This window comes from Streptopelia decaocto (assembly GCF_964273445.1).
Source record: "Streptopelia decaocto genome assembly, chromosome: Z".
In the NCBI taxonomy this organism is placed as follows: domain Eukaryota; kingdom Metazoa; phylum Chordata; class Aves; order Columbiformes; family Columbidae; genus Streptopelia; species Streptopelia decaocto.
Genome location: NC_138657.1, coordinates 10,939,578 through 10,954,130, shown reverse-complemented (window position 1 = coordinate 10,954,130; position 14,553 = coordinate 10,939,578). Strand labels below are relative to the sequence as shown.

The 14,553-nt window shown below is 37.5% G+C and overlaps 1 protein-coding gene across 1 annotated transcript in view; it reads right to left on the bottom strand.

The window, feature by feature from the left end:
* The window catches only part of SHOC1 (shortage in chiasmata 1), a gene marked incomplete at its 3' end in the record, with an annotated part of 45,968 nt that overhangs the window by 10,688 nt on the left and 20,727 nt on the right, over nucleotides 1–14,553 (bottom strand). The window contains exons 10-15 of the mRNA XM_082075158.1: nucleotides 13,336–13,461; nucleotides 10,464–10,640; nucleotides 8,904–9,011; nucleotides 6,987–7,174; nucleotides 1,940–2,012; nucleotides 433–502 (exon numbers count right to left, since the gene is read on the bottom strand). Coding sequence (XP_081931284.1) covers nucleotides 433–502; nucleotides 1,940–2,012; nucleotides 6,987–7,174; nucleotides 8,904–9,011; nucleotides 10,464–10,640; nucleotides 13,336–13,461 — 742 coding nt within the window. The remainder of the gene's footprint in view (nucleotides 1–432; nucleotides 503–1,939; nucleotides 2,013–6,986; nucleotides 7,175–8,903; nucleotides 9,012–10,463; nucleotides 10,641–13,335; nucleotides 13,462–14,553) is intronic.

Genomic DNA, 14,553 nt, shown 5'->3' with positions numbered 1-14,553 from the left:
CTGTTTATCAAAAAGTATTTACCCTTCCTGAATTTAAGACTGTAATTTCTTTAACAGCTAATTAAAAAATTAAAAGCTGTACTTCTACCCTTCCAATTACCTCATTGAAGTATTAATATTTTCCTACAATGTCATATTTTGTCATTACTTCTCTTACATCCTCCTTTTTACCTTTTTCGGAAACTTGCAAAACAAAATTAAAAGTTAAAAACATGCAATTTCATGTTTTCTAAAAATTCCTCTGAGCCTCACAACTAAGCATTTTACTACAGTGTGGAGAAAATTCTCCACTCCCAGAATGGAGTAGATCCATATTCTGAAATTTTTACTCAGGCCTGGAAAGTGACATGGAAATTAACAACAGTAACAAGTTTTCCTGATGTTGGTCCTGAAGTAGAGACTTTGTTCTCAAAAATCAATAATTTAACTTACCTGCTTATGATATCTTTACAACCTAAAAAGGTTCCTTTTCTCTCAGAATTCAAATCCATGGCTTTTAAACCTGCATAAAAACAATTAAAGCCTCAATCAAAAAAATGAGCCTCTGTATGAATCAATGCACAGTGATAAGAAGCAGATGTGGAACAGCACAGGATATCAAAATTTTAGGTATCACATTGTTTGTCTTGATGGAGTCCTACAAAATTTCAGTTTGTATTCCAGTGGGGGGTATAATGATTTCATTATACTTCAAACTTCAATTTTTGGACCCAAGAAACAAGTCATATGAAAAAGTTAAATGTCTCACAAACTCATAACCCAATTATAATGAAATTAAAAATTAAAGGCTAGTACAAAAGGAAGCATATTTGCCATTTTATCATTTATATTCCTTTACACTTTCAGTACACTTCAAGTTTTACAAGTATGACTGGAAGATGTAGCTAAAAAGGGATATTTGTCCAACACAAATGTGTCTCTTCCAAAGTTTAGTTAGTTGGACATGTGTTTGCATCCACGTGCTAAGATCTTCAAACAAATAACATACTTTTCATTGAATATTATTGTTAGTAAAAGCATTGTGAGAATGCCTCCTCCCTTCCAAAACATTCTAAAAGACAAGCTTTCTTAAGACCATGGGAAATCTAACTTTATTTTTAAAGGCAAAAGAACACCACGAGAACACCACAGAATATAAAGTTATAAAGTTCAAGCAAGGAGGAGTTACAAAAATGGGTTTTAAAAAGCAAAATGAAAGGAATCAGTGACTTGCTCTAAACATACGTACAGGCTCAAATAACCATCTCCCTGAAACATGTTTGTTTTACCAGCCGAATCTGCAATGCTGAACAAGTTTGTGCAAAAATTACACACATAAAATGATGAATTGATGAAAATGTTGCTCATACCAGCAAGGGGCCAGGATAGTGGAAACAGTATTATTTTTTCCTTGAGTTTAATAGATTTCTACAGCTTATGCTTACGTATTTAGCAAATGAGCAATCAAGATCATCAACAGAAGGCTAAGGGAAATCATGATGTCTACCTAACTGCTCATTTAAGGTTTTATGCTAGGGAGCTTAGTTAAAACTTTTAAATTCTAACTGCTCTTAATAAGCTTGCAAGTTAGAAAACTTGAGATCACCCATCAGCTAAAACCAGTGAGACAGTTTGACCAAGACAAATCAGGTAATGAGCAGCTCACATCTCCTTTCTGTCCTGTTAAGTAAATCTTTGAATTAACAGATGAACTACCATTCTCTTGCAAAAGAAAACATCATACCAGAATTCTTAATCAGAGGAAAATAAAATTACAAGAAAGAAAAAAGGCCAATGGAAGAGTCAGGAAACAGAAAACAATGAGAAAAGTATATAGAAAGGTTCCTGATGAGGAGAAAATTGGGAACCACCTGCAAAAAGCATACAAACGGGAATGCAGCGAAGCACAGAATTACAGCCACTTTTTCTTTCAAAAGTACACATAAAAATAATTATTTACCTTCTACTCTAGATAAAGTGTGAATGAGGGCAGCCTTTTCTCTCTCTGAGTCCATCCTTGTTATGATTAGTATCTGGAAGAAGACAAGTAAAAGAAACTCTAGGCCTGTAATAAAATGTTCTTTCAGCCTGAATACATATTTCTTTCTCCTTTGTACAGAAAGCCCAAGACTGACTAAGCAGGTAGCAAAACTGGAAAACTTGGATTTCCCAGAATAACAATCACAGAATATCTCAAGTTGGAAGGGACCCATAAGGATAATTGAATCCAACTCCCTGCTCTTTGCAGGACTACCTAAACACAAACCATATGACAAAGAGCATCGTCCAGATACCCCTTGACCTGTGACAGGTTTGGTTCTGTGACCACTTCCCTGGGGAGCCTGTTCCAGTGCTCCATCACCCTCTCAGTGAAGAACCTTTTCCTAATGTCCAATCTGAACTCTTCCTGATGCACCTTTTGCTCAGCTGCTCCCTGTAAGGAAGCTGACGACTGCCATGAGCTGGTCAAGCCAAGTAACCTCAACCACTCCTTGTCTTTCCCTTGAGGCCTTTTACCTTGTTGGTCACCCTCCTCTGGACATACTCCAATAGTTTGATGTCCTTCTTATCCTGTGGTTCCCAGCCCTGCACACAGTGCTCCAGGTGAGCCTGCACCAGTGCAGGGCATTACAGGACGATCCCCTCCCTGCCCGTCTGGCGATGCTGTGCTGGATGCACCCAGGACACAATTGGCCCTCTTGGCTGTGAGGGCACATTGGTGGCTCATGTTCAACTTGCCATCAACCCAAGCTCCCAGATCTCTTTCCATAGGGCTGCTCTCCAGCCTCTCATCCCTCAATTTGTATTTCTAATTGGGATTACTCCATTTCAGGTGGAGAATCTGGTACTTGCTCTTGTTAAATTTCATACAGTTGGTGAACACTGGACCAGGCTGCCCAGGGAGGTTGTGGAGTCTCCTACTCTGAAGACATTCAAAACCAGCCTGGACACCATCCTGTGTAACCTCATCTGGGTGTTCCTGCTCCGGCAGGGGGATTGGACTGGATGATATTTCGAGGTCCCTTCCAATCCCTGACATTCTGTGTTTCTGTGATTCTGTGATTGCCCAGCTCTCTAGTCTATCCAGATCTCTCTGTAAGGTTTCTCTACCCTCAAAGGATTCCACAGCTCCTCCTACACTATCATCAGCAAACTCACTTAGTGTACATTTGACTCTTGCATCCCAATCATTTATAAAAACATTTAAAAGCACTGGCCCTAGAAGTGACCCCTGGTGAACCCCCCTGATGACTGACTACCAGCCTGATAAAAACCCCATTTACCACAACCCTTTGAGCCCGAGCGATCAGCCAATTGCTCACTCAATATATTGTGGACTTGTCCAGCTGTGTGCTGGACACGTTATCCAGGAGGATACTGTGAGAGACAATATCAAAACCTTTACTAAAATCCAAACCCATTCACTGGCTTCCCTTGGTCAATTAGATGGGTGACTTTGCCACAAAAGGAAATGAAGCTGGTTAAGCAGGACTTTCTCCTTGTGAACCCACACTGGCTGTGACGAATAACCACGTTTTCTTTCAGGTGTTTTTCAGTAATTCCCATAATAACCTTCTCCATAATTTTAGCAGGCACTGACGTGAGACTAACAGGCCTGTAATTCTCAGGTTCTTCCTTCTTTTCCTTCTTGAAAACTGAAAGTCTTTTTTCAGCTTCTAGTCAACTGGGACCTCTCTAGACTCCAAAGGCCATTAAAAAAAAAATGGAGAAAGGTCCCACAATGACATCGGCCAGCTTTTTCAGGACCCTGGGATGAAGCCCACTGCAGCCCATAGATTTATGCACACCCAGCTGGAGCAGAAAGTCTCAAATAAGTTCAGGGTTAACTGGGAGTTTATAATTCCTTCAGTCAAGGGCTCCAGGGATTCCAGACCCAGCATTGGTGTTGAAGACAGAGGAGAAAAAAGCACTGTCTGTTTTGTCTGCGTCCCTATTTGTGAGCTGACTGACCTTGTCAAGCAACAGGCCAATGTTAACTCCGATTCTCCTTCTGCTGTTAACATATATTTGTTGTTATTGTTGTCCTTCACAGTGCTGGACACCCTGAACTCTAATCGAACTTTGGCCACATGAATTTTCTCCCTATAGTGGCAAACATCATCTCTGCCATCCTTTCATTTTGCCTGTCCTTGCTTCCAATATCCCTACACTTCCCTTTTCTGCCTAAGTTCTAGAAGAAGGTACCTGCTCAAGCCAAGTTGGCCTTCTCCGCTTGCTTGACTTCCAACACTTAATTTCAAAGTCTCCTCTTGTGCTTGTAAGAGATGGCTCTTAAAAAACGAACAGCATTCCTGGACCCCAATACCTTCAAAAGCAGATTCTGAAGGGACTTGACTAAACAGCTCCTTCAGCAGCCCCAAGTCTGCTCTCCCCAAATCCAGAGCTGAAGTTTTGCTGGAGATTTTTCTCCTATCACTAACAATTTGAAACTCAGTGCATGATTACAAGAATTGGAGAAACAACATTATAGAAGACATCAGTACTGGAATTCAGTTTTATGAACAAAGCTCTCCTGGAATAAATCGTAAACTGGAATATTTGATTCAATGTAAAAATCCTATTTAAAGATATTATCTGAAGACATTATATCACATTATTACTGTTGCATTAGACAGATTATCAGTGCCACATTAGAGGCATTATCCCTATAGAGGCAAAACTTAAACTGAACATATTTAGAATTCAGCCTGCAAAATGGTGATGTACTGCAAGGAGAAGGGAGGTACTGCATGTACTGCTGAACTAATTAGAAAGATTTTCCAGACCACAGATGGAGTACACTGACATGTTCCTGCCAGAGATTACTTTTCTCTGAGACTCATCAAAACTGGTGAGGATGAAAATATTGAAAAGGATTCGAGCCTACCAAACCGACAGTTTTAAAAAGAATCACTACCAGATAAGGTGTTTGCTTTGTCCATAATTTCAACTGATATAAACTGAACTTGTGCTACACAATCAAAGTATGTAAAGAAGAATGTGTACACATATACAGGACTACATTATACTTTCATTATACTACATAACTTTCAGGTTATCTCTGAACCTTTATGCCATTGTATACACACTTTTCATGGTGCTCACAAGATAAGATTTTTAAGGAGGCACATGGCATTGTCCAACTACTAAGACTACAGATGCAAGATAATGATATATGTAAATCCTAACAGTGTGTTAGATCTTGTCAGAAAACAACTTCTGGATATCAGTCAGGCTGACAAGCTTAAGGCAGATTTCCATTTCCATATGTTGGTGTACAAAAAGCCACCTAACAATCCACTGGTTCCCTTCAAAGCAGTTTTGGACAACTGCACTTTTAAATGTAGACTTGCTGTTTCACACAGGATACATCAGAGTAGTCATTACATGTTGCTGTGACCTAGCTGACATTTTTAGTCATGTTTGATCTAAATCATGAGTACAAAAGATAATGAAACAAAAAGTAAAGTTCAGTTTATGCTATTCCACCAGCAACTCACTGCTTACAAAGGAAACATGCCATTATAATCCCGCAATTTTGGCTAATAAAAGGATAACCAGATTATCATACTTCATATCAATTGGTGCTAATGAAATGTGACAGAACAGGAACTAGATAATTCAATATAACTTCTACTTCTTATTATGACTGTAATACTCCTTTTGCCTATTCTGGTTCATTGAAACCTGTCTCTGAATGTTAGGGAAGAGTAAACAGTCATATAATTATGAATAAAATAATATATATTCTTACATTGCATGGGTATGGGTGCATGACCTTAAGTCAAGCAAGCAGGTCAAAATTCAGGAAAGTTTTAGTTAAAATTTTAAGAAAACATATCCAGTGGAGTTCATAAGAAAAGCAAAGCTGTCACTCAGCTGACATTAAGATGACAAAGTTGTCAGATGTCTCCTAGTATTGCATAATCCTAGTATCACAAAGCAAAATGTGTTACTCTGAAGAAGGAGAAAATTATGCTGAAATTAGCTGAGAAGGTCTACTGAAGGACAGACATCAAGACAAGCAATAGCATTTTGTTTTATTTGGTTCATGTCCATTTAAAATTTTACAAGGATGTACAATAAACTATTATATTTTTCTTCTCAGGAAAATTTATCAAAAGATGTTCAGAGCTCTTAGTGCAACTCTTAAGAAAAACAAAAGAAAAAGAAAAAGAAAGCTCCAGGAAGAGACGTATGGAAAGAAATTAAAATAAATGAAAGTAAGCTTGAAGATCTGTCTTTTTTGGCTGTGTGTTCAGCAGCATAAATTCTATTTCAAACAGTCAGGATGCTTAAAAAACCTATATATTTTATCTCTTCTGTTTCATTATGTGATAAGTATTCTGTAAATTAATAATAAATATTCTGCAAAGGAAAATGGTGTTTTGCACTGCATGGTATTGCCCAAAATATTCACATAGCCAGAAAAAAAAAAAAATCTTTGGATAACTTGAGTCTCCTCCACAACTCTATCCTTCATGCCATAACTACCACTTATTTGCTTCTTACATAATGCCAGGAGATTGGCCTGAGATGTGCGTTAAGCAGAGGTCATCTATGGCTAATAATACCCAAGTGTTCCATGGTGCACATGCCCTGAGCCACACTGAGCAAGTGCACAATCCTGACTAGTGCTATGATTATCTTCACATCAGAAGACTGAGGCCTTGAAATAAAAGACTATGATATAATTTTCGCTAAGGGATGGGATACAATATACTTACCATGAAACAAAACCACCTGCAAGATGATGAAGACCCAGCAATGTTAAAACTCATATGCATGTTATTTCAGTCATGCAACAAGGGGACATTTGATCAAACAGAAATTGCTCCTGATAGAGGTCTTAAACTTTGATACCCTTATTTAATAGATACTTTGAAATGGAAAGGCAATTATGAGACTTTCTTCCATAAACCAACCCTTGTTTAAAGATGGTTTTATAATATTCACATACTTCGGAGAAGTTTTGTTTGCTTAAAGAAATTATTTATGTTGTTAACCTTAACACTGTGCTCCTCTCCACAACTTGGCATCCAATTTAACATTTGATACTGAAGCTCTGTTATTTTGGGATTTGTTTCATGCTTTTTCTGGCTGCTGTACTGTACCATCTTCAACTGCCTCCAGATGTTATTCAAACAGGATTCTAAGATGTTTTTATAGATATCCTTTGCTTTGGACAAATAAACTGTTAATAAAGAAACAAAAGAAGTAATTGCAGTGACAAAAGATAATTGCTAAGGTTTATGCTTAACCTACACATATATTTAAAATTTATTTGAAGGCATCTGGCACAAAAAAGATGAAAATTTAATGGGCCATGAATATGGACGGATACTAGTAGTACTAATCAGGTACATAAGTGACCTTTATAAAAGTGCTACTGTACTATCTGCTACATCTCTCCAGCTAGAATTAAAGAACATTGCATTCTATAGCTGGATATACCAGTAGCAGCATCATTATATTTAGCTAATCCACATAATTTATAATAAATAACAACTTTATTTATTGTCAAAAGCTTTTCTTGTCCTGTGTTTTCACCACTCCTCATATTATCACAACTGTTTCTCAACTCTGAATGATAGCTTTTGTATATAAATGGTGAACAATGCTGGGGGTATTTGAAAATGCATAAAGAAAAAATACATGTAAGACAACTATGCGATGCATCACACAGTGCAGCACAACATCACAACAATAGTGAAGTTTACAGGGCCTACTTAGTATCTGGCTCAATTTGTTCCAGTTTTTTCCAGATCCTTTTTACTTGTACTGTTTCTTGTGTGAGATGTTGCTGGAATTTGGAAGGACAGGTGCTGTGTACTTCTGAAATATCATCTAGGAGTGCTTTTGCTACACTAGAACAGGGGAGGAAGAACTGCTCATTTGTCTGCCTCCCATGCTCCTACGTTGTTTATAGTAACTGTAGAAAAGAATTCTAATTATGTATTCATTCCGTATTTTTATTCCTACTCTTTCATTGCTAGAAATATTTAAGTGAATACAAAATAATTTATTTTCCCCACAGTTCAGTCTATGTCAGACATTTTCCATTTTACTTCCATTTTAAGGAAACATCCTCTATCAAGGGATAATTCATGATGACTGATGTTAGATGATCTGAACCACCTTATGTATACAGACAGAGGGATCCTCACTTTCCTAGGGCATTCATAAAAGCTGACTTCAGCTCCCTATGAATCTGTTCTGATAGATCTATCTGAAAATTCACAATACACAATTATGGGAACTCGGCAAGCATGGCGCTATCATTTCAGGCATAAAATTGGGTTATGACAAATTTTCGTATTCCAAATCTGGGCAGCATAAGACCAGAAAAGCTCAAAAAAACCCACCTTTCTGGAAGTCCAGTGCTAAGAATTGGACTGTAGCTTCAAACTCCCTACCTCATGATATGTTAGATAATATTTCAGATTTTGCTTAAAATGTCTTCATTTTTAATACCTCATTTCCAAGGAGCCTAAGAATATTTTTAAGTGGAAAGTGTTCCACACTCACAGGAGGTGAATCGTAAATAACAAAGGACCTGACATTTTAGCATGTTTCTCAGTTTCCACACAGAGATTCTAATGAAAATTTATCATGCTGAGGTACAAGACAACATTATCTATGTGGAAGTACATATGAATCTTTCTTAGGCAAATCAATGTAACATAAACAGTAGTATATATAGCCATTAAATGAGCATATACACTACTGAAGTACACTCTGCAGTGAATTCATTTCTAATGATGGAACAGAAGTAAGGAAGCAAAGAGGGCTTAATATCATACTGAAGCTATGCTGGAGCTACACTGATGACAAACAATCACAGCCTACAAACAAAGACAGACTGCAGAACACACACAAAGCATTCAGTTTACAGGTATCATTACTTGCTACTAAAAACAAACCTAGTGCTGTGTCCAAGCCACACGTTAATAGAAGATCTCGAATTGTCACCAGCAGGTGCACTAGAGCAGCATGTCTGAACAGCATTATCTCCTTCTCATCTATTTTACCTTTACAAATAGAAGACACAGGTGTGGTCTGTATAACAATTCAGAAATCACATTATACATACGTAATCAATTTAAAATATTCTGGTATCTCAGAATTTTGGTGAACAGCTTATGATCTAGCATAACTTTTCCCATGTCACCTGACCCAGAGCAAGTGGCACACAGGGAAGTGTTTTTGAAAGGTGTGTAGTGATAGATGGTGCTTGCTGGAGCAGGGGACAACAGTTCCCCTGGGTGTGCCATTAGATGCACACTGCCTTACTGATTTTACTGACACAATCTTTAAGTATTAATGGAAACGGATAAATTTCCCATGTTTTCGTCCATCATACCAGCCCAGCTGGATACATTACTATTTCCTCATCCAACTAGTCAAGTCACTAAATTTATCAACAGCACTGTAACTCCATCTAACCTGTCTTCCAAACATTTTAGAACTCTTTCTAATAAATCAAAATGGTAGATTATGCACTAATCAATAAGCAATTTTAAAGCAGTGATAACCTCAAATGGAGCTTTTCACAGAAACTTTTCAATTAATTTTAAATTATAAAAGCCACATTCTTTATGGCAAATGATTTGGACTCAGCTAGTCTTCACACATATCACGAGAAAAGATCGTATTGTCTTCCAGTAAAGATCCATGTAGACTCTTAACTTCTGGTATTACATTCCCCAAACCTAACTAACTGCTCCTGATGAGAATCTTAGCGCTGTTTGAGAAGGTAAATTTGGAGGCCATTTGCTGCTTCTTGGACCCACCTAATACCTTATCTTTACAACTCGTTCTCCACTATGAGCAGTGCAACTCAAAAAATAATCCAAAATACCCAATAGCTTTCTAAATCTTCCTCAAACACAGTCTGTATTTTGCTATAAGTTTTTCCTGCCCCTCTCTTTATTTATAGCCAAAAATCTTGTAAGGGTTCACTAATCTTGCTGGCTTTTTCTTTAATTTCTCTGGTTCTACAGGGTTTTCACATATCAGATATGAGAGAAATAAAGTCAGAAAGAAACCAAATCAATATTAATTCTTTTTCCTGCTCATTTCAAACGTAGGCTTAGCATTTGTCATCATGCAGGTGTGACAATAGCTACTAAAAGGAGAGCAACAACAAAAATACATGGACAGATTTCATTTTAAAATCTAACATGAAAAAAATAACTTAAACATTGTTTTATACAGCAGCAACATTTCTGAAGCATGTCTAAAATATTTTTAAATTAAATCAGATTAGAGTATTTTTACATTAAAATATTGAGGTTAATAAACATAATGCTGAAGAATTAGGTGGCAGTATTTTGAAAATAAAAGAGGAAATCAATCACTGTAACTCTACCAGTTAAACTGCTGGAAGTTCTATCATTAATTTATCAAACATCTTGAACCTTGTGTCATCCATTAAACCCATATTGCTATTGAAGATTTAAAAAAAAATTTTAAAGACATACCTTCTTTAAAATGATCACATATCACTTTCTCTTGCTGTTTTAAGAAAAACCTTGTGTGGTCAAATTTAATGCTGTTAAAGCTCCAATTTACAGAAGCAAGTACACCCAGATGTGTCAAATCTTTTAGAACAGGAGTGGCTGCTTCTTCCAAGAGGCAGTATGCCTGGCATTGGCTTTCTGGATAGCACAATAAACAAAACATATTAATAAAGTTTGGTTTCATATATGGCTACCAGACAAGACTATTCAAAAGACCTAACAAAACACAAAGAACACTGTCTTCCTCATGAAAGCTGTAACATTAAAACAATTGCTTGCCAGTGAGCCTCCTGGGTGGTAGAATTAAGCTGCTCCTCACATTAGGCAAACATGTTATTCCATGATGAAAAGTTAGGATTTTTTACTCCTGTGATTCCCACTAACACTGTACTATTATTCCATTATTCTACAGCCTTCTTCTACTTTGTACTCTAAGTTAGACTTAGTCCCTTTATATTCACTTGTTACTATAACTTCAACTTAAACAGCCCTTCTCCTTCCCTGGTATTTAATTTCTAATGTCTTTGTCTAGAAAGACTAAACAAGCCAATCTGTTGGTCTCTTTGTTCTTTCATACTAACAGCTCCTAATAGCTTCTGGCTGGCTGTTTGACAGTTGTCTCCAAATCACAACTGAATTTCACAGAACGTCAGGGATTGGAAGGGACCTGAAAAGATCATCCAGTCCAATGCCCCTGCTGGAGCAGGAACACCCAAATGAGGCTACACAGGAATGTGTCCAGGTGAGTTTTGAATGTCTCCAGAGTAGGAGACTCCACAACCTCCCTGGGCAGCCTGTTCCAGGCTCTGTTACCCTCACTGAGAAGAAGTTTCTTCTCATATTTAAATGAAACCTCCTGTGTTCCAGTTTATACCCACTACCCCTTGTCCTATCATTGGTTGTCACCGAGAAGAGCCTGGCTCCTTCCTCCTGACACTCACCCTTTATATATTTATAAACATTAATAAGGTCACCTGTCAGTCCCCTTCAAGCTAAAGAGACCCAGCTCCCTCAGCCTTTCCTCATAAGGGAGGTGCTCCACTCCATCATCTTTGTTGCCCTGTGCTGGACTCTCTCCAGCAGTTCCCTGTCCTTCTGGAACTGAGGGGCCCAGAACTGGACACAATATTCCAGGTGTGGTCTCCCCAGGGCAGAGTAGAGGGGAAGGAGAACCTCTCTGGACCTACTAACCACCCCCCTTCTAATACACCCCAGGATGCCATTGGCCTTCCTGGCCACAAGGGCTGGCTCATGGTCATCCTGCTGTCCCTTGGGACCCCCAGGTCCCTTTCCCCTACACTGCTCTCTAATAGGTCATTTCCCAACTTATACTGGAACCTGGGGTTGTTCCTGCCCAGATGCAACACCGTACAATTGCCCTTGTTATATTTCATTACATTTTCCCTGCCCAACTCTCCATCCTGTCCAGGTCTCTGGATGGCAGCACAGCCTTCTGATGTGTCAGCCATTCCTCCCAGCTTGGTGTCGTCAGCAAACTTGCTGACAGTGCACTCTATAGATTTCTAATAATTTCTTGCTGTTAGCATCCATGACAGAGCTGGCAATTGCTGAATGAGTTGAAAGTGATGTCCTTTACCTCAAGCAAGGTGAACCTCCTCCCTAACCATTTCTAAAAACGATAGTTGAATTGGTCACATCAACAAGATCAGAACTCTGCAATTCTTCATTTTCAAAGATTTACTTTTCAAAAATATTTTCAAACGATCTCTAGGAATTATTTGAGTAGCAGCTCATTTAACTTCACTTGGCCAATGCCCTATTTCATAAGAGTAATTAATGTCTTCATATTTTTAAGCATTCTAAAAAAAAGGTATATTATTATGTCAAATTTTTCAGCCTTTCTGGAAATAGGTCAGACACTATAGTATTCTGGGTCGCCATCGTATAATCTAATTCAGGCATTCCTGTATTAATATATATTTTTTTTTATGATGTATTTCAAATAATGCATCTTCAATGTTCCACTGTTAAGTAAAATACTTGCGTGAATCTTTCTAAAGTGGCTGTAGTTTAGTTTTGAGACAGATTCCTTTCCTTCATGTGCAAGGCCGCCATGGTGAAACACTTTATTTCAAGGACTGTAACAGGACATCAGTCCAGCTGTTACACAATTCTCATCTCAGATGAGAAGAGATACTGCTCTACTCTTTTCACTGGTTCTTTCACCATTAAGCACATGCTTGAAGTGAATACATTTCCACAGAAAACCAAACTAATCTGTGCTAGGCCTACAACTCTCTAGCACTGAGCATGCTTAATTTGAGTCTGTCAGATATCTTGTATAAATATATTCTAGATTCTTCTCCACCATTTCTACTGTATGACAAAATTGTCTGTGCATGTTCTTCGATACAATGCCTTGAAAAATACAAAAGCAAGAGTTTATAGGGTAAGGCTCAGTTACATATATGAGATAAATCCATAGTGGATTATTACTGCATTGAAGACACTTCCTACCAAAATGACTACCAAACTCTTCTGTCTCCAGTTTTCTCATTTGCTCTGTCAGGGGAAAAACGCAGAAAAATAATTTGAGGGAACTGATTGGCATGAAGAGATTTAACGTGCACTGATTTAGATCAGACATAACTCGAATTCTGTACTTCTTAGTTTGCATGCAATTGGCTTTAGCCTTAAGAAAGAATTCAATAGTCTGCTCTCATACCTGCCTCAAAATAAATATCCATCTGTTTAGAATATTTTCAGTCTCAAGTAGATAAGCCTAATAATTTCCATATTAGTCTGATTAGTGCTATTTAATAAAAAAATATATTGCAAAGTTATATTAAAAAACATATCCGAAGTAGTATACCTGATGCTTGAATATTGACTGTGATACTGTCCTCATTCTCTTGTTCTTTCTCCTGTATTCTTGCAGTCTCACATACAGAACTGTCCTCTTTGTGAACATCCACATGCTGTTCTTTAGGTTGTAGTACTAAATCATTAAACCACAAGTGAACATTTAGATACAATATCACAAAACCAGCTCAATAAATAAGGAAACTATTCTATACATGACGTTACATGCAAAAATGTTTTTGAACTAAGTAATTTCTATGACACATGCATTTTCTTTTCATGAAATTTATTGTTTTCATGGGCTCATATAGTATGGAAAATCCATGAAGACACCAAGTGAGATGAGGCCCTGTCAGCCTTCATAGCCCGATAAGTCAGGCATTATCAGGCCCCTCTTCGTTAAGGCAGAAACACAGAGCTGGAAAAACTAAGGAGCTGGTACTATAGGTCTATAATACAGCTCCAAAGAAAAGCTCCTGTGCCCTTATATGGATTAAAACATGTATGAAAGGAAAGATGGTACTGACTATAAGAAGCTCAGAGTATGAAAAATATCTCAGCAAGTGTGAGTAGAAAAGGTTCGAAACTATCAGTGACCCAGAAAGAAAAGGGAAGCTGCAAATGGTAGAAATAAAAGAAAAAAAATCCTTATTGAAAAGAACTTTCTCCTGTTTTATAGCTGTCTTTTGCAACATGATAGTATTTCTAAGTCTCCTTCCCTTCTTCCTTTTAAATACTGATGCAAGAACTACAGCTTCTGACTGCAAGTCTTCCTTCAGCAGCTCTACCTCTGTATCTGAGAGGGGTTCTGGCTTAAGAGGTGTCTCCTAAATATTGCTGATTTTTTTCTAGTTAAGAATGCCAGTTTCCTCAGAAAACAAACTAATCATACAGAAACAGAAAGAAAAAAAAATTCCAATTAAGTTAAAAAACCTTTCCTGATTTTGAAAAGCTATATAGGGTTCAAAATCAGATCAATGAACTGTTTGTACTACTTCCCTCCTGTGTACTTTCTGAACTAAATATTATACACACACTGACATTTCAAACAAATAAGCCAAACAACAAAGACAATTAGAGAAAGAGTGCTACAAACGGTTCTGGCATTTCTTATTTTCAGTTAAATTTAGAATGACCCTTCATAAAAACTGTTCATTATTACAAACGGTGTACAATACTTTACATAATTTCTACATCAATGTGTTAATATTTATACATTTTAGCAGGT